General features: G+C 41.9%; 1 protein-coding gene across 3 annotated transcripts in view; it reads left to right on the forward strand.

Annotated features, from left to right (window-relative positions):
* LOC137527601 (rho GTPase-activating protein 4-like) overlaps window positions 1-20,774 on the forward strand; it is a 222,363-nt gene that overhangs the window by 190,782 nt on the left and 10,807 nt on the right. For 2 of the 3 annotated variants that reach the window (XR_011023188.1, XM_068248223.1), the window contains exons 13-20: window positions 8,972-9,032; window positions 9,476-9,553; window positions 12,185-12,319; window positions 14,243-14,345; window positions 17,288-17,521; window positions 17,685-17,761; window positions 20,296-20,476; window positions 20,629-20,721. Coding sequence is in view for 2 of the 3 variants with exons in the window: in XM_068248223.1 (XP_068104324.1) it covers window positions 8,972-9,032; window positions 9,476-9,553; window positions 12,185-12,319; window positions 14,243-14,345; window positions 17,288-17,521; window positions 17,685-17,761; window positions 20,296-20,476; window positions 20,629-20,721 (962 nt within the window). In the remaining variant the exon portion in view is untranslated. Of the gene's footprint in view, window positions 1-4,182; window positions 4,211-8,971; window positions 9,033-9,475; window positions 9,554-12,184; window positions 12,320-14,242; window positions 14,346-17,287; window positions 17,522-17,684; window positions 17,762-20,295; window positions 20,477-20,628; window positions 20,722-20,774 lie in introns of all 3 variants that reach the window. The other variant, XM_068248224.1, reaches the window with a different exon arrangement.

Raw genomic sequence — 20,774 nt, forward strand, 5'->3', positions numbered from 1 at the left:
GTACATGAGTCACTTGCAACACTGAGCACACTGAGTAATGTGTGTACTAATAGTGACATTCCCATTTGTAGCAATTTACCCAGTGGTTAGTTATACTTTTGAGGAAAGGAAATGCCAAGACAACAAAGGTCTGAAAGACCTGGCCACAACAATTAACAAGAAAAGGGGCAGGGGGGAAATACTAGGCTACATAAATGGGAGGGAATAATTGCTGCACTTGGGGGCTTGGAGGAGGTATTGGCTGCACTTAAGGGACAGGAGAGGTTAATGGCTGCAATACTGAATGCAGTGCAGTCATTAACTTCTCCTGGTCCCCAAGTGCAGTCATTAACTTTACTGGGTAGACTTATACTTTAGTCAATAAAAATTCCAACTTAAGAGGGTTGACTATTGGGGTCGACTTATACACAAGGTTGACTTGTATTTGAGTATACGGCATTATACGTGTATACGGCATTACTTCCAATGGAAGTTTATCTGTATACTCCAGATAAGGATGGAGGTGCCCAAATGTAAAAAAATATTTAAACTTCTAATAATATAAAATAAGAATGAGAGGTAATGTCTTACCTCTCCTGACGACAACAACACCAGTAGTACTGTAAAAGTATTTATTCAAAACACAAAATAGTCAACACGTTTCATGGGTACTAGCCTGCTTCCTCAGGTCAATACACAGTGCCTTGTAGCAAGGTGAATAGAATATGGGCGCCTCTGATCAGAGGCTAATTTACAAGAGGGAATAGGTGTGTGTAATAGGTATAGTGAACACAGACATCAGACACAGACATCACATCAGTTTGCTTTCAGTTTTACAGCTATACTAGCTATGAACCAGCTATATATGAGAGGAAATCTGACTAAAAGATCAGTCACTATTTCCTTACACTAGATAAAACATTTAAAAAATGCTAAAAATGGAGATGGATTAAATTACCCCTACACTGGGACTGCAGAGCAGGCAAGCGAGGTCATGTTGCTGGCTGTGCTCTCTAGCTGTGCTGTGTTCATCAGACTTAGCGAGTTTAGACATCTCACGTGTGTGTATGCGCACAGTCAGTGTACTCAGCTGTCTGCTTATCGTTCCGCTTGAATAAACTTTCAGCTCCGTAATGTGCATTTCCTTAGTGAATGTGTAAATTGGAAAAACTGGTTCAGCAGTGTGTAGTGTGCGAAAAGCAAGCGGCCTCGGGCAAAGCAAAAAAAAAGAAGTGTTAAACCTGCACTGGAAAATGATGATTGGCGAATAAAAGCATAAAGCTGGTCACACACTGTATGAAGATTACAACAAAGGAGATGGGAGGATTTTGTCTTCCTTTGCAAGACCAGACTGATGAGGACACATTTTTTGTCTCCATCACCCCACCCCTCCGTTTTTCAGAAATGAGCTCAGCTTATTGATGTCCTTTTACTGATAACTTACTGCTAATCTTTCCTTCCTCTTTTCTTGCTATCACTTCCTCTTTCCCTTCATGTAAGAGGCAGTGGGGACATGCTGTAATAAATGGGCAAGCTGGTTTATACATACCTGGGAATTCGTATAACACAATAAAAATATCAGTCTAAAAATTACTTACTGTACTTACAGACATCTACACAAATACATTTTCACCTCCCACAGTACATGAAAAAACTAGGTAGGTTTACATGGTTACTTATCAAGTGGAGAAAAGTGGAGTTCCAGCACTCAAAAAAGATTACAGCAGGGGGCTTGGCTGGGCTGTGATGAACTGTGGACTGTAAGGGTATGGGTCCCTTTAAACTGCAGTATGATAAAGTGCATGGCAGTATGATAAAGTGCATGGTAATCTTGTGACAACGGAGAGAGAGAGCAAAGCCAGCACTGTGCTGGTTTTGCTCTCTCTCTCCGTTGTCACAAGATTACATGGTTCCTTATCATATGGTAGAGAGGCCACAGGTTTTCTACACTTTTACAGCTCAAAAATTGCCAATGCGCTGCCAAGCCGACTTATTATAATGATGTGAAAGCGGTTGAAGAGACTTTTGTCAATGGCAGTTTTCAGCCATTTATTTAGCGAATTGGCCGATCTACCGTTCTGTAAAGTTTCTGTAGTTTCTTCTAGACGAGGGGTGTCAAACTCAATCACGAAAGGGGCCAAAATCTAAAATGTACTGCAAGTCAGGGGCCAAACAGTTTATCAAGATGTAACATTTAAACAGTCTAAACTAAGTGACGTAACTATAGCGACCTTGGGGGCTTGCTCCCCCTTCTGCAGAGTAGCACATTGGAGCAGTTTAATGTTTTCCTGCTCCAGTGCTGCTTCAGGTCTCCTCTGAAGTTCCAGACAGCAACGTGATCTATACTTCATACCTCTGGGTCTGAATGCATGTCACGTGATCGGGTCCTAGGTGTGCAAGCATGGAGCGTGCAGCTGCTGGGAAGAACAGAAGACACATGATGCATCGCTGGAGCAGGTAAATATTACACTGCTCTGCTGCGCTACTATGAAATGTAGGAAGGAGGTGTACTTGTGTTTTACCAGCCATACAGGGTAGTTTGGTTCTCCATGCTAATTTAATTGTGTGTGTGTGCGTGTGGGGGGGGGGGGGGGGGGGGGGGGGTTCCTGTGAGTTTTTGCTCCACCCTAGCTTAAACTGACAACTTTCAGCCAGAAACACTGTCACAGGTGTGCTCCTCTGGTTGGGAAGGCAGTGTAGATAGTTTACTGATTACAATGATGCACATTTGAAGCTCTTGATGGCCAAATAAGATGGCAAGGAGGGCCGCATTCAGCCTGTGGGCCTTGAGTGTGACATCTGTGTTCTAGACCGCTATACTACTTACATAGACATGAAAGGGAATGTTTATAGAATGCTATTCAAATGTGTGCTAAGTGTTTTAGAAGCATTTTATAAATATTATAATGTGTTTTGGAGGGCAGGAAACAGGCTCTTCCTATACCCCTTCTTTTCATGTGCCAGCCACCCCTTGATTGTATGTGCATAGAACTGCTCCCCAGATCTATTCTACATATGAATGGACCCCCTGCCTAGCATGCCTAGATACATAAATCTGGCAGTGGTGATATCCTTTCCTATCTACCCAAGGAAACTGCTGGATAAACAGGAGGTGGAGCTTGTAAAGGCGTAGAGCACTCTCCGCCATCAAGACTTACCTTCTAGAATTTTTTTAAGTACAGATTGAACTATAATCAATCAAATTAAGTTATTGAACCATTCACCTTGTCTACTGGATCATGACTAAGTGATGATCGACTTAAAGAAAAACATGTGGGTTCTTTGTTCAGATTTTAGTCAGGAGTCATTGGTGTCAGTTTTTCTGCATCCAATCTGGGTGTAGTGGAAACAGGCCCTTATTCATTACGCTATTTTTTACTATAGTCTCTCTTTTAAGTACGTGAGCACAATGCTTTGGAAAATAACTGTTCAACTCTGTGCTATGAAATCAATATTGCAGCTTTTTTCTCTGAATGGCTGTGATGTTTAGCTACCAAATCACCCCCACCAACACACACGAAAACACACCCACGCGCACGCAAACACGCTTATGCACGTACACATACACACACACACACTTCCCCTCAGTCAAAGCAATCTGGCAGAATTAATAATAAAAAAAAAAAGATTAGAATTACACATCTTCCAGCAGATAAAATAATTCACATTACTTATTGCATTGTATTTAGTTTCTTGTGGGAACCCCGGCTCTGTGACCTGCCTCCTACATGGCTGATATCTCTCCCATCTCTGTCCTTGCTTTGTTCTTGCTTTTGTTCCTGAACTGAATGGATGTCTATTGAAAATATACTGCAAGACTTAGGAGCACTGGCTTCCACTGCAATGTATACAGCTTTCACAAGGGGCCGCTTCCGGAGCGACACTCAGCTTTGCACAATGACAAATGTAAATATCTGCAGGCTTATTCATTGAGCAAAAGCATTGCTCAGTGCAGCAATGCAGAGCTACCAGTCGGGTATCAGATAACTGCAGTAATTCCCATAGATGTACTATACACGACACATCGTACTGCACCATTCACTGTATTGTATCAGCCTGCTGGAGTGTGATGTACTGTTGCCTTGTGGACCTTTTTGCATTATCACTCAGGTCCAACCTCTTGTGCTGCTTGCATTTGCTTGTTAACCTCTTACAAATCCACCCTCTTTGTCTTTTTGCTCTCTCCCTCTGTGCTGCTTACAGGAGACGGAGGTACCTGTCCCGCGCCCAGGTACATTTCACTTTCGCTTCCGTCTGCTTGCTTGTCTGCCTCTGTTTGTTCATAGTGCATGCGATGACCGTTATCAGTTATCTACTGAGTATCAAAAAGTCTAAAACTGTATGTTTTATGTTGTAAATGGACACTGTTTGGAAACATATTACATAATGTAATTCTGTTATACTCCAGATAAGAGATGAGCAAAACCAATTCTTAAAATACAATAAATACATGCATCACAGACTGATCTAGAGAAATATGAATAAATAAATGCGCTATAAACGTAATACTCAAAAGTGACCCTACATACAGATGATAAAATCATAGTTTATATATATGAAATTGTGGGTCAAGCAGCTTGGCTTCTAGTCTGTCTTGCACTGATCATTTTTTGCTGTATACCTCTGATGAAGCCCTACCTTCAGGTGAACCAAGTAGGGTCACTTTTGGGTTATTTGTTTATGTACATATATGCGATAGGGCTATGGAGACTTTCATAGTTAATACAATGCGATTCACTGCGACAGAAATAGTTAATTTTCCGCATACCCACTACAAAGTCATCCATACATTACCGCATGATCCGTGTCTACCCAACGGATTATGCAGTAATACAAGTCTATGGTGATGCAGTAAGTGTGAACGACAGAGTGCTGTGCTGCACGCTGACATGTGCGAACCAATGGGAATACTGGGAACCCTGATCCTGATGTGCTTCAGGATGAACCACATCAGGACCCCAGTCACCACACTCCTCTTCACCACAGTCTCCGTCTGTAGGCTGCAGCCTTCAGCTGTACAAGCGCTGTTGCCATCCCGCCTGGTAATAGCGTCCTTTCTTGGCACTTCCTGGTTAAGTTCCCCTATTAATGTGTGACCTGCAGCGTACACGCGCTGCACACCATGTGTGACCCTGGCGCACGTGCCCCGTCAGGTCTGGTGGTAATACGGGAACTGTAACCAAGAAGTGCTGAGGAAGGACGCCGTAACCAGGGAGGGCGGCGGCAGCTTGTATACAGCAGAAGGATGTGTGGCTGCTGCAGATGGAGACTGTGGTGAAGAGTAACGTGGCGGCTGGGGTCCTGATGTGCTTCATCCTGAAGGACGGCTCCCTCGGATGACAAGAGTAAGACTGAGGAGGAGAGGATTGTGGCAGCAGGATTAGGTGAGATGTTCCACTCAAGGTTTAGTACAGTGTCTGTAGCTGGTGGGCATCAGGGGTTAGTGATGTGTTGTGTAGTTGGTGGGGGCAGCAGGAGTAAGTGAAGTGTTGAGTGGTGTAGCAGGGGTTAGTGTAGTACATTTTTGGAAACTGAGTGCGATTTTTTTTCTATCTTCAGCAGCTTTGATTGATAATCCACCCTATGGTATGTGCACCTATTTCTTATGTGCTTTCACAAGTTAGGCTCCAGGCATGTATTGGCATGAGTCCTCATGCCCGCTGCCCACCCCCCACCCCCCATTCACATAAGTCCTCCTCCATTCTGTTGTAATAGCCCCTACAAGTCACTGCCTGCCAGGTCACGCACTACTGTGCAAGCGTGGGCCCGGCGGCGCATGGTTTTGATCGTGATTCCTTGGCCAGGAGTACTCTCTGAGCACTCCCGGGCACAGGATCGTGATCAAGGACTTGTACTGCCGGGCCTGCGCTTGCGCAGTAGTGGACGACCTGGCGGTGATTTATGAGGGCTATTACAACAGAACAAAATGGCGCAGACGTGAACAGGGAGAATGGCGGGCATGCCTGAAACCTCGATTATCATAAATGAGTTTGCCTCGTTTACCCTCTAAGGCAGTCCAGGGTCCAGGCCCAGAATCTGGCAGCTGGATTTGCTGCTTTTGGATGCACATTATGAGATATGCTTACATTATTAAAAGACCCTTGAAGATCCCGCTAGAAGTTTTTCAGCTGAAGCAGATTGTTATCGTGCTTTCTGTCTCATTTGAAAAGCGAAGTTAACAGTGAAATCAGTTTTGTGCAGGACACACACAAACTCATGAATTCAGATTCCTTCCTGTGCTCTTAGAGGACTTCCTGACCTGAAATAACTGACTTGGAGCATTACTTCACCCCGATCAGTAATTATGTCACATCCACCCATACTGATGCTCTGATTGGTCTGTAGAAGGAAGAGGAGGGGCACTCTATGGCTCCTCTCTTTAGCATATGTTGAGATGTTCTCCAGGTGTTAAGAAATGATTTGGAGTATAACAGAAGTATTTGTAGAAGCCCAACAGTATCTGTTTACACATTTATCAAACTTCAATAGTGTTGCTGTAAGTTTCTTCATAGTTCCAGTGGACTGATAGGAACAGAATCACCTGGTGCTGCTGTGGGATGGACTGGTTGTCAGAAGAGTAGCTGAGCATCCTAATGCATAGAGGCCAAAGGGGTAGTTCACATAAGAAATGCTTGTATTGATGTGCCTTGTGAGGTGCTTCTGAAATAATTAACTTGAGTAGGAAATAACAGATTGCTGTGCCAAAATGCATAGCAGATTTGTGTAAATGAACACCAATCTGAAGCCCAAGTCACAAATGTTTAATCATGCCTTCATCTTGCCCCACCACCACAGTACACATTTATTTGTGCATGCGTAATTTAAAAATGCAAGACTATATGACTTTCAATAGCAGTAGAAAGGTCACATGACCACTTCTCTGACTTTTTTTTCCCCAAAGCCTTGGACTTCCAGGTAAGGTCGACCACCATAGCAGTCCAAACTCTTGGTCACCAACACCAGGAGGCAGCCAAGAGGGGTGGGGAATATGACTGTTTTTGCTGATTTTGAAAATGTTATTCCACTTCTATTTTTAATACAAGCACATTAAGATTTTTTCTAAAAAAATGTGGTGGACAGATGCAAGGCAAGACATTATGGCCCCTATTCAATTCACTTTTTCTGCTAGAAGATCATTTTTCATCTTCTGTTTAAAATAACTTTTCAGCACTCCATGATTAAAATAGTACCAAAGTACTGCCAAATTTATTCTGAGTATTTCCTTGCTTGCCGGTGGCTTAAATGACATTTTATTGATGAAGTGTGAAAATGTCACCTTGGGGAAAACTCAGGAGAAAAAGTGAATGGAATAAGGGCCTGGGTGTGAACAGGCCCTAATTTAATAAAAATAATACATTTCTTGTACATAAACTCACTTGCAAGTGAGATGTATTATATTTGAACAGGTGATCAATCTGTGATTATCTGCTTGGGCCTGTCTTGAGCATGTCTCACTTCAGCTTCCTGTTTCACCTCATGCAGGAAGCATAAGGAGTGAAATCATTTACATCAAATGAACCTAGAAGTTTTAAATCAGGATGATACCATTTAATGGCTAACTAAAAATGAATACGAATAAACAAGCTTTCGGCCTTGCAGCCTTCGTCAAATGAACCTCAATCAGTTTATCTCAAATGATTTATGTAGAAGCTGATCATGTGGAGATGTGGAAATTTGTGTTGGATTCAGATTGGTTTCCCCAATTTTCTTATAATTCTATCCAGCATGTGGTATGATGCACACACTGCTGCTAGTCTGCACAGCCAATCAGATGACACCAAGTTCTACTTTGCAGCTCTGTCTACTGACAACCCATTTGTATACTGGACAATGGATTTGCTTCATTACATTTTTGTCACTGACCACTGAGCAGGCAGGTGTTACAGGAAACTGCAAAGCCAAAATGAGAAGTGGGAATCTCATGTGTTGTGCTGTCTGGCTTAGCAGGTGGCCCTTTGTCCCTGGACAGGTTAAAGAGGGATCATAAATACATACAGTAGAATGTAATATATTATTCAGGATACCCATTTTTAATTATCCTGGTTTCAGCATCAGAAACACTTCCTACATCTATTGCTGTATATTGGATTGTAGTCCCGCCCTCACTGCGATCCTTAGCCAAGGCTATGATGCTACACAACCTTCTGCCCCAGAGCACTCTGGGAGACCGGGTGTTCCTGCTCACTTCACAACATGATGCACCTTGCCAGCAGTATAGATGCTGCCATCTGCGATAAATTTAAGAATGTAAATCAGAGTGAGGAAAGATTTTACAATGGGCAAACATCAGTCCACCTAGCATGGAGCAACTTACATTCTTATGTATCACAGCCATTAGCATTGTCTTGACCAGTGTTTACTCCACCATCAGTTATATTAGTGGGCAGATAAGTTCACCCTTGAATAGCTTCAATTTTTTTAATGCACCTCAGGGCAAAAACAGCAACTACTGTGCCAGACTATGTGGCACTCCAGGGCAAAAACAGCAACTAGTGTGCCAGACTATGTGGTCTGGCAGCACAGGTTCTGTGATCTTAGGCCCAGTTCACACTGCAAAATAGTTTTGCAAAGTGATTTTTCTGTGCGATTTTGAAAAAATGAGCGATTTTGCATCATTTTTTGCATCACTAAAAAAATGCGCAATGCAATTGCCATTTTTTTTTTACAAATGCAGTGAGATCATGTTACATTGTCGCGGTGCTTTGCTGATCACCGGTTTTGTGAACTGGTCCTTGGTACTCCTTTGGACAGCCGGCCAAGGTGACTACAGTGCTCTACATGTAATATTGACCCTAAATAAATGTTCTGAAAACAAAATAGCGTTAAATAGTGTGGACAGATTTACATTTTAAGGTGGAGGTGACCATCATGGACATAGCTAATGACTTGTAATGTGAAACTCTCCCTCATGATAGGTCAGAAAACATTAGATTGAAATGAGCATGTAGATGCAAGTACATTGTGCATTATACTGGTTATCTTTACTATACAGAGCTCCGGAGGGGCCATTCCCCGGGTCGTGTCCAGCTGCATTCGCTTTATAAATTTGCACGGTAAGACGATCTTTCTGGTACACATCATTATTTACTAATAGTAGCAATGTGCAGTGAGTTGTATTGTCCTTAATTAAGACCGGGGCTGTGGAGCCGGTACAAAAATCATCAGAATCTGACTCCTGGTTATGAAACCACCGACTCCAGGTACCCAAAAGTGCTCTGACTCCACATCCCCTGCGGGCCAATGGATTGGGTACAAACATCATCCGACTCTGAATCCTCAGTTTATTAAACCACCAATTCCAAGTACCCAAAAATTTCTCCGACTCCTAATTAAGGACCTGTACATACCTATTTTTTTTTTTATCACTTTTGAAAAAACAAAGTATTTATACACAGTTCAGAAACCTCTTTTTGAAAGAATGAATGGTAAAGTTTTATCAAATGTTTTGGCTGCAGGTATGAAATTGTCATATTTCTGTATTTTTTCCACCCTTTAGGTTTACAGCATGAAGGTATTTTCCGTGTTCCAGGATCGCAGGTCCAGGTCAATGAGATCCGCAGTGCCTTCGAGAGAGGTCAGTATCCTAGACTAGTTGTGTTTGTTATGGAGTGCATGCCATGTAATGCTAGGTACAAACAATGCAATTTTCTGACAAATTTACTGTCCGATCGATAATGTCCAATATGTCCGATCTGATTTCCGATCAATTTTCCAATCGATTTTCCATAGCAGTGAATGGAAAATCGATTGGAAATCAGATCGGACATTGGAAATAATCGATCTGACAATAAATCTGTCTGGAAATTGCATTGTGTGTACCTAGCATAAAAGTTGTAAGAAGGAAATGGTCTAGAAAGGTTGAGAACTTCCAATAGATCTAGCCAACTTGATAACTGAAGGTGACTATTTACTGGTTGATAGGTGAGCCAGTCCAGTAAATGATTGATTATTCCCTCATCAGGAACTAATCAAATTTACAGTATAAGGAAGTGGCAGTTGTTTTACCACCTTGATACACTTTGTGTAAACACTTCTCTTATAGATCACTAACCTGCTAAAAATGGTGCCTTGTTTTTCTACTCTAAATAGCATGTTAAAATAAAAGTTCTGAGTCCAGTCCGAATGTTCTATTTTCACGTAACCATGTGTGTTCTGGCCTGTAGCCATCTCACCCTAGTAGTACGGAAGTGTTGCCAGCTTTAATTTGGGCGCAGGGTGTCTGTTCCTCTATGGTCTCCACTCTTTGCTTATGGTTGAACCACAAATGAAAATTGGTCACCATAGAGGAACAGAGTTTTGTTTCAGTGGATGTATACCTAGACAAAGGAGAAAATGTCACTTAGACTTACTCTGTAATTATCTTGGGCCAGCACCTTGGGTGGCAAACTGATGGGTGTGGTGCAACTAGCAAACATAATTTTTCAACATTTTTAACAGATTGAACATCTAGATGTGTGGGAGGATGTTATTAGAGTTTTTGCGAAGGTTCTGTTTTATCCGCCGTGCTATATTCAAAGGAAAATATAGGTTGGCTTCAACTGGAGTTCTAGAAGATGTTTTGTCAGCCTTACTAAGAAACTTTTTTGAGTTTGAAAAAGGTCTGGGTAGTTTCTTCTCCTTATTAGAACTGAAGATGTTTCTTGGTAAGAACAATGAAACATCTGCTATAACGCAAAAAGGTGTGCAGTTGGAGTGATGTTGTTTTGAGATTTCTTAGTTGTTCTCATTAGAACATTCATTGAGAGTGGCAGTGAGCTTACAACCAGTGGTCACTTCCTGGATGTTGCTACTAACTGCAACCCCTGTTGTCTTCTCACTGTGGGGTAAAAGCAGCTATTTTTGTGCTGCTTCAGAGGAGAGGGTTGCAGTAGGCTCTAATGTTCTAGTCTCTAAGGGGTGCCCTGGCCTAAACAGTCACTAAGTATCACTTGAAATATAAATGAAGTGCAGAGTGCCAGCTTCTCCAAGTAGCGTGATTATATGACATGCAGGAGAAGCTGGCACTAAAGGCCTCATTCAGACTATACACGCTGCCGTGCACATTTTGGCAGCGCGTATAGTGTGCGACGAGCAAGAACGGTAGAAGGGCATAGACAGCCCTTCTACCGTTCCCATCATATGCGCTGCGTGGCAGCGCGATTGCGCTATCGCGTGCTGCACGCATTTTTTGTAATCGCAGCGCAGATCCCATGCATTGTAATGAATGGGATCTGCAGCGCAGCGCATAGTAGCGCAGATGGCGTGCGATCGGATGCGTTGCGTTCCGATCGCACATCCATCTGCGCTAAATGATGTGAACGAGGCCTAAAGCACAGGTGTCGAACTCCAGGCCTGTAGGGCCAGATCCATGCCTGTGTTTAGGACGGACTAAGAAAGAGAGGAATGTGTTCTACCTAGGGGCGAAGCAATAGCGGTTGTAGAGGTTGTGACCGCATCGGGGCCCCAAAGGGCCCTCCCTCAACTACAATATTAGCTCTCTATTGGTCCTTTGCTTATAATAATCGCTTCTAAAGATACTTTGAATAGTGGTAATCATTAACAAACTGTTCCCCATCCCATTTTGCACCTCTGACACTGTAGTTGCCATTGGCAAGTTTTGGTGCGCCGTATCAATTATGTATAGAGTGCTTGGGGGCCCCATTGCAAAACTTGCATCGAGGCTCACAGCTACTTAGCTACGCCACTGCTTCTACCTGATGGACCGCACCTTTCCTGATTCAGTCCGATCAATTAATTTGAGCTGTGTCAAAAATGTGTGAGGACCTCGGCCTTTGAAGGACCGGCTAGACATCCCTGCACTAAAGGGAGCAGTGAGGGTGAGAGAAGGTCGCTCATTGCTAGGGGAGCCCCCGGAGCAGGTGGGAGAAGCGTTACCAATGAGATCTACAGCCAATGATATGCTCATTGGCTATAGTGGTGGTTAATCATAGAGATTGGTCGTTGCAAATTTTGGGCAGTAATGATAATCAGTCCCTTTGTAAAGAGAGGTCACTCCAGGAATGCAGCAATGATTATTCTTTGGATTTAGAAGCTAATGATCTATAGCTGTAGAAGTGGTCACTTCTTGTTTCCAGTGGCAGTTGCTTCTTATGTTCTGAGTTTGCCAGTCCCTGCAGCCCAACTGCTCTCAACCTAATAATTTGTGAATTTACTGGTTGATTCTATCATTTCCTTTCTATTGAGCTGTTCTCCTTTTCTTCCTCAGGTGAGGACCCTCTGGACTCTACCTACACTGGGAACGATGTGGATTCTGTAGCTGGTGTCCTTAAGCTGTACTTCAGAGGCCTGGAAAAGCCATTGTTTCCTAATGAAATGTTCAATGACCTGCTTTTCTCTTTACGTGAGTTTAATTCCTACATCAAATGTCATCAGGACTGAAAATCATATTCTCACTTTTTGAGTAGATGTCAGTTAACTGATCAGTAGCTTCTTGTATGTATGTATGTAGCAACTAAAGCCTGGCTAGATGGAAATCAGACATGTAAGGTATGATCCAACCATTTTCCACCCTCACTTGTGACCAGAGATAATGGCACCTGAGTTCCCCGGCCCACCTGTTCTAAGAAATGTCAGAATTACTGTCTATAAGACATATAGGAAGCCAGTGATGGATCCAAGCCTTTGGCACCGACTCTGAACTGGAATAGGGAATATTGCCACAGTCTACAGCTGTACATCATACTGTGGAAAGCTGATGTGATTGGTTGTAGAGGGCTGCAAAACACTATTGCTTATTTCATCGTTTTTATTATATCAACTTGTCGGGTAGGAGAAAGGAAACGGACGAACAATACTGTCAAAGTTCCAGTCACATTTTGCTGCCTGCAATTAGCTGTTTGAATATACAGTAGGTCAAAATGCTGCCACAACTAGTTTTCTACTGCTTGCAGCAGAAAAAGTGATGCTACAGGATCACCAGCTCCCATTCAATGTGTCAATTATTGATTTGATTGATTGAAATTCTAAAGATGATTTTTTTTTACAAAACAAAGGAAAAGAGAGTGTGTATGGGGGGAAAACAAAAGAAAAGATAAGCAAACGAGAGAAAAAAAATGATCTTACCTTGTCAGTGTGGTGTAAAAAATGCCTCATGCAGCATGTGAGGAATCATGTTTACTACTGGCACGCAGAGCTAGAGGTTTTTTTTTTTAATTCCCCTGGTTGAAAACCTGCCCCCTTTTTTTCCTACATAAATTCCCAAGTTTATCAAGATGGATTAGGGCTGTGTTACCCTGTAATACATTGTTGCATTTCTTGCATCATTTAATAGCATGTTTCCTCTATAGAACCTTCTTCTAACATGGCCCTGGATATTACTATTAATGTTTAATTATGTACTAGGAATGATTCACATGGTATTTAATTAGTCTTATGAATACATTGATTCAGTTATAATGATGGTCCTCTCATTTTTTACATTTTAGATTTTGTTTTAATTGTTTTTATTGGATACATCTTTGAATAAAATTGATATAGTGATTTTGCATACATTGGCTTGGTTTCCTTTACTCTATGCAAATATTAAGCATATAATGCACAAATTCAGTGTTTTCCCATGGATGTCTGTGGTGTTTTTCTACCATTCATTGGCTGACGCTGATAGAAAAGAGTAAGCTTTTGGCTAATAAGCCTTTTTCAGACTCCTGCATGCTGACAAGATGTTAGAGCAAGTGCAAGAAAGATTGAAAACTGATACAAAACTGACAGGACTGGACCAGCTCAGAAATGTCCACCTTTTATGTGTGAACACAGCCATAGAAACACATACAAAACTGATGTCAACTGGCAAAAACTGACAGGACTGGACACCTTTTTATGTGTGAAGCAAGCCTTACTATTTGGCCTCGCTATCTATTCATCTACATTTCTTATGGTGGCCGCTAATGATCCAATCTTTTTTCATCCAATCTTACCATTTCTATGTAATATAAGGGAACTGCCTTCATTATCCATTCAATATATTCATTCAATTTACCCTATACTACATAGATTTGGTAACATTGGATGGAAAAGATTGGATCATTAGTGGCCACCTTTCAAATTTTAAATAAACACGCAGGTTATATGCATTGAACATCAGAATGAGGCAGATAGATTGTTTAGCTTTTTCTTTTAATTTTAGCCAATAAATAGTATCCTGATTCAAACGTTGTGCTGTTACTGTTGGCTGACACGGTACAACACTCTACTGCTAACATTGTGGGTTGCTGTAAATGTGATTTTTTTTGTTTTGTTTTAATGATTTATCCTTCTATTTTCACAGAGCTGGAGGCACCAGATCGAGTAGCACCCCTAAAGAAGCTGGTGTCACAGCTGCCACCGATTGTCCTCCTTGTCCTGCGATACCTCTTTGCCTTTCTCAGTCAGTAAGTAGCCCCAGAGTATAACCAATATGGCTGGCTGCATGAGCCCCACTGTATCATGACATTGAGCAATGTTTTAAAGGAAACCTAAAGGGAATCTAAGGTGGCCAGTAGGGTTGCAACGGTAGGAATGATAACCATCTAAAAAAATACTGGGGTATCACGGTATACTGTATTACACAATTATTTGGACCCGGGCCTCCCCCTTACATTAACCACTTCAGGACGAGAGCAATTTTCACATATCACAGATGCCCCCCATTCATTTGCCAGTAACTTTATTAGTACTTATCACACCTAAATGATCTATATATTGTTTTTTTTTTCTTCAGGACAAATTAGGCTTTTACTGTGTTTAGTAATTACCTTATTTTCTATGGATTTTAAAGGGAAAATAATTGAAAAAATTGAAAAAAACACACTACTTCTCCATTTACATCCGTTATAGCTTTACAATAAACTGTGCTAGTTATAAGTTAAACCCACAAATGTTATGTGCGTATGCATTCTGGTTATTACAATATATAGATTATGTTCCTAGTACAGTGTATGGTGACAGTATTGTATTTGGAAGCTCTTTCCCTTAAAGAGAACCTGAACTGAAAATAAAAAGTCAAAATAACCATACACAGGTCATACTTACCTCCTGTTTAGTCTACTACTGGATCTCTTTCTCCTCTCCTGCATCCCATTTGTCCACTGTAATCAATGGATTTCTCCATCCTCCATTTTAAAAATGGTCATTACCCCATAACAGCTTACTGGTCAGCACACTGTTAAACTGTAACATCACCCACTTGAGCCATAGGGAAACAAAGACATTACCTTGCACATTCAGTTGTAACTGACAGCAGCTGAAATATAACTGACAGCAACTGGTATATTTCAGTTCTGACAAAATCTTGTCAGAACTGGAAGGGATCACTGTAAGAAGAAAATGGTGAGCCTTTGAGAGAAACTGACGGGGAGCTTGTATAGAATATTCTTTTTCAGCTACGTCATGTGTTTATTTTAAATAATTTTCCTCGCTTCAGGTTCCCTTTAAAGCTCTTTGCTTGGTCTCTTGACTCTGCTCCCCCTCCCTTCTCTTCTGAAATGATGTATCCTTTGCCACAGCAAAGTGTGTATTCAGCACCGGTGGGAGGGGGGGGGGGGGGTAGAGTGAAGAGACCAGGAAGAAAGCTTATTCTGGCCTGCAATGATTACATATGCTGTTTAGCAGAGCAGTACAAACTTTTGCTGCTCTCTTTATTGAAAGTAAACCTTTCTACATACAGGGTTTGCTCTCCGATGTTCTTTTATGTAGCTAACAGTAGGTACTTGAATTTGACTTTAAGGAGTTTAATCCCACTATAAACAGGATCTGTAATGTACAAAAATCCCGCTGAGGTATACTTACCACGGGAGGGGGAAGCCTCTGGATCCTAATGAGGCTTCCCCGGCCATCCAGCGCTGTATCCCACCGAATATTTACCTACCGCGATCCTGCACAGGTGCACTAGCAGCTCTTCGTTCAGGTAAGGTGGAAATAGCTGAACCTGATCGTATCCACTCTGCTGTGCAGGCTTGAGTCCCTAGCTCCTGTGCAGTAGAGCAGATACGATAGGGCTCGGTTATTTCCGCCTCGCCCGAACAAAGAGCCGCTAGTGAGCCTGAGGGTGGGGAGAGATATAAAAGGTCAATAGTTCATGTATTTTAACCCTGGGACACTTAAAGGACAACTTTAGTGAGAAGAATATGGAGGCTGCCATATTTATTTCCTTTTAAACAATGCCAGTTGCCTGGCAGTCCTGCAGATCATTCTGGCTGCATTAACCTCCTTGCCGGTTTTCCCGACCTGAGCTCGGGGTAGAAAAAAGAAGCTGTTAGCGGTGATCCCGAGCTCAGGTCGGGGTAGGGAGTGCAGCGCTTTACCTGTAGTTGTGGAGTCCCGCGTGCGATCACGCTGCGCAGCGGGACTCCAGCCTCTCTCTCCAGCAGTGTGGGGTCTTTCCCACCGGGATCCCCATGTCCCCGCTATTCTTCCGGGGACCCGGCGGCCAATCGTGGCAGTGTGACGTCATCGGGGGCGGGGCTAATATTTAAAACGAACTTCTCTATATTAGAGAAATATAGAGAAGTTCGTTTATATGTATATTCTTATGGTCAAAGAGAGAACTGCAGCGCAGGAGCCCAGGAAGGTAAATTTCTGCTGCAGATCTCCCTGCCAGAATGATTTTTTCCAGGTTTTAGGGTCTGAAAGAGTGGAAAAAAATTGCACCTCTTTTAGACCCTAAAATCTGGAAAGAATCAGAACGGCAAGGAGGTTAATGTCTGACCAACACCAGAAACAAGCATGCAGCTAATCTTGTCAGATCTGACAATAATGTCAGAAACAGCTGATCTGCTGCATGCTTGTTCAGGGTGTATGGCTAAAAGTATAAGAGGCAAAGGATTAGCAGGATAGCCAGGCAATCAGCATTGCTTAAAAGGAAATAAATATGGCAGCCTCTATATCCCTCTCGTTACAGTTGTCCTTTAACAGACTGCCATTGAGCAAAGACATTCAATCAGAATTGTAAATGTTTAAATATAGAATAAAACCATGGGATATCTAAAAAAAAAGGTAATTTTTAGGAGTTGGAGGATAAATACAATGGTTTATCTCATTAGTTTATTTTCACCTCGGGTTCACTTTAAGGTTGACCATTTAGCAGTGGAAATTCCATTCTTTTTTTTTTTTTTTTTTTTTTTAAAGAGGGTTTTATTGAAATGTTTCAACAAGTAAAAAAAACCCAGATAACATAAAAAACACATAAACACACAACAAAATGGTCCTTCAGCATTACAGATAATAGTTTTGATAATTCTTATTTCTCTATCGTATATATCAAAAAGAAAGGCAAGGAAGTTCCATTCTTGCATGGCCTCTGTCCTTTATTCTTCCTTGTCTCTGTTTCTTCTAGTTTGTCGCAGTACAGTGATGAGAACATGATGGACCCCCATAACCTGGCTGTGTGTTTTGGCCCCACGTTAGTGTCTATCCCTGAGGGGCAGGATCCAGTGTCGGTTCAGGCTCACGTCAATGAGGTTGTGAAGACTATTATTATTTATCATGAGCGGATATTCCCTGGAGCGGCAGAACTGGAGGGCCCCGTGTATGAGAAGTGTATGACAGTGGAGGAGGACGAGGAGTACTGGTGAGTAGATCCATCAGTCTACAGAACGTGTGACTTACTAATATTTGTATATTAGAGTACAGTAACTTGGCTGCTTGCTTTACTTTCTGGACAGGAGAAACTTTGGATAACATGTCATTTTATGAGTCACTGATGTTAGGCTGCTTCTTGTTATTTCTTGTAGTGACCCATTAGCTCTGGAGGTACCTATTGAAGAGAGTGACCAGGAGATGCAACAAGAAATGGCCATCAGTGAGGATGGTAAGAATCAAATGATCTGCCTATCAATCAAAGGAGAATTCTATGACATTGTATTGGATCAGGAATTACAATCAGGAAATACGGTATTACATGCAGATATATGCATACCTAGCAACTTGGATCTCAAGCGGTCCCAAGCGGACTCATGTATCATCCATGTGCACACGATGGTATATAAACAGGACCATCCTAAGAGTAATGATAGAGGATATAGTGGGAGAAAGAGAGAGAAATAGAATAGGAGAAGAGATCGAAGTGATGTCCGCCACTATAACCAATATGCGTAATCTAGGTTAATAACTGATCAGAAGGACACTGATTCCCATATCTTATCAAAAATATGTACTTAATCTTGAATAACAGCAGTTAAATGCTCAATTTTGTACAAATATTGAATCCTGTTCCCACAACCTTAGCACAGAAGAGGGATAATGTCTTTCCATGCTTTAGCTATAAGACAAGGGAGCTGCTGTGAGGTAATGATTTAAAGGGTTATTTAGGCCAAAAACAAATCTGTTTAACTTACCTGGGGCTTCTTGCAGCACCCAAGAGTCATCCTGTGCCCATGCCATCCAGCAGCGGTGACCCCCTCAAAGCTGGCTGGTCATGGCCAGTCGATGGCTACTGCACATGCCGGGCCCCAATTTTCCCATACTGTGCATATGCAGAATGTTGCCAGCGACGAGAGGCGCAATCAGTGCACGTGGCCAGCCAGCTTTGCGGTGGTCGCCACTGCTTGCTGGAGGGACGTGGAAGGGGCGGTGTGGCCACAGGAAGACTCTAGGAGGATGCAAGAAGCCCCAGGTAAATTAAACTGTTTTTGTTATGTTTTTGTTTTATTTTATGTTAAGATTTCCTTTAAAAAGCCTTTGATATTGAGCTTTCAGTTTAGGAACTGGAAGGGCCAGCAAGCAGATCAAGGAATCTTTAGGTATATCCAGGTTCACTTGTGTTTAAATGAGAAACAATACGTCGTCCCAGAAGAGACTGTATAGCTGGAAAGGACCAGAATAAGAGCTGAATAGTTTCAAGGTTTCCACAGTTTCTCAAAAAAAAACCTAACAAGAATTAACAATTGAAGCATCTATCTACATGTAACCCATAGATCATAAGAGGATTGCAAGTACCAATTTCCAGTAACTTTTGGGTGAAGTGCAAAGAAACCAGTCCAGACCTAAGTGAGCAAGTATAAGGTGAACGATCACCAGACCCTTGAAGAAACAATTTATTAATATTTATTTTAATATAATACGACCATTAACCTCCCTGGCGCTCAGGCTAGCCGCCGGGAGCTCAATGCAGAGTATAGCGCACAGCAGACGTTTTTACTCACCTCCGGGGGATCCAGATGTTGGTAGCCATTCTCCTTTCTGTCCATCAGTGATCTTACTACAGCGTTACAGTGCCACCTGGAGGACGGAGGGAAAATTGCAGTGCTGGAGCCCAAGGAGGTGAGTGAGTGCAGGGGCTGCTGCAGGAATTCTGGCGGCATTCTTTTTTCCTTTAGGGTCTGAAACATGCTGAAAAGAACCTAAAATCCAGAAATAATCATATCGCCAGGGAGGTTTTTAATGACAGGGAATCAACTCTTCAGGGACTGAAAAGGATCAAGCACAATGATACAGAACTGGCCTATCCCAGGAAGGTCTGGAGCGAGTCGGAATCACAGAATTCAAGCCAGACCATCCACCTCCGTACAATACATCAAATGTGTTCAGCGCTGACATCAAGCGTTCATCCATGCACTTGCTATGATTTACCTGGGTAATAACGTCTGTCCTGAACGGGACCGAACGTTGCTTCCATTTCTTGGCTATAAGCAGATGGAAGCATGTATTTATTAGTAGTTTTCATTTCTTCTAGGGCATGTTCCTTATTAAACTGAATATACAGTAACCCAGTGAAGCCTTATTTATGGTGCCCATACATGATACCATTTTTTCATTTTTATTTTTTTTTAATAAGAGAAATTCGATCGATTATTCCGTTTGGTTGAACAGTTTTGAAAATACCTTTACAAGTACCATTAACGATCATTAATTTTTTTCCGAAAATCCGAGATATACGATTGAATATGAATAAAAAGTTGGTTTTATCTAATAGTATCTTCTTATACAACCTACCATACACTATACAATTTCACAAACGATTATCCAGATTTTTCTAACATGTCCGATCAGATTTTTATCGAAAAAACTGAATAATCTTGATCGAAAAAAAGATTCTTTTCGATTTTCACTATTCAATTATTTTGGTTGAATAAATAGGAAAATCTGACATTTTAATTGTACCATGTATGGACGCCATTAGGATAGTATTTTTTTTGTTCAGTATTAAAAGTTACCTTGAGGAAAATGACTCAATTTATCTGGGCTATTTTTGTTAGCACAGCAAAAACACCTTCTGGGATTTCATTGAAACTGAGGCCATGACTAGATTTCAAGGCTGAGTGAATTTTTCTGAATGGTTAAGAAGTGATTGTTTCAAATGAATTGCTAAAAACTGTCAAATGTTTATTATTTGGAATATTCCAGAGCTGGACACAGTAGAGGCCACGGCAAAGTTTGAGTATTCCGCCCGGACGCCCCAGGAGTTGTCGTTCAAGAAAGGAGACACATTGCAGCTGCACAGCAAGGCATCCGGGGACTGGTGGAGAGGGGAGATATCGGGGGTGCGAGGATTAGTCCCTCACAAATACATCAACATTCCCGAAGGGTGAGTAAAGGACAGGGATGATACTAACAGGCTGGTTGCTAAGAAACATGGGTCCTGAAACAGCAGGAGGGATTAATATCATAGTCATTAGGGTTGATTTCGTTTTCTTTTTTTAAACATCCCATAAACCTTTCACTTCATTCATGTTCTAGAGCAGAGAAGAAGCTAGAGCAACGTGCAGTCAAGAAGGAGGGGGAGGCTGGAACAGCACTCACCCCTGAGGATCTTTTGGTTGAGCCCAGCAGGTAAAGCGACACCAAAGCTGAACTAAAGTCATAGAAGAAATAAACAAAATAAT

The sequence above is a fragment of the Hyperolius riggenbachi genome, chromosome 8, assembly GCF_040937935.1.
Source record: "Hyperolius riggenbachi isolate aHypRig1 chromosome 8, aHypRig1.pri, whole genome shotgun sequence".
Lineage (NCBI taxonomy): Eukaryota > Metazoa > Chordata > Amphibia > Anura > Hyperoliidae > Hyperolius > Hyperolius riggenbachi.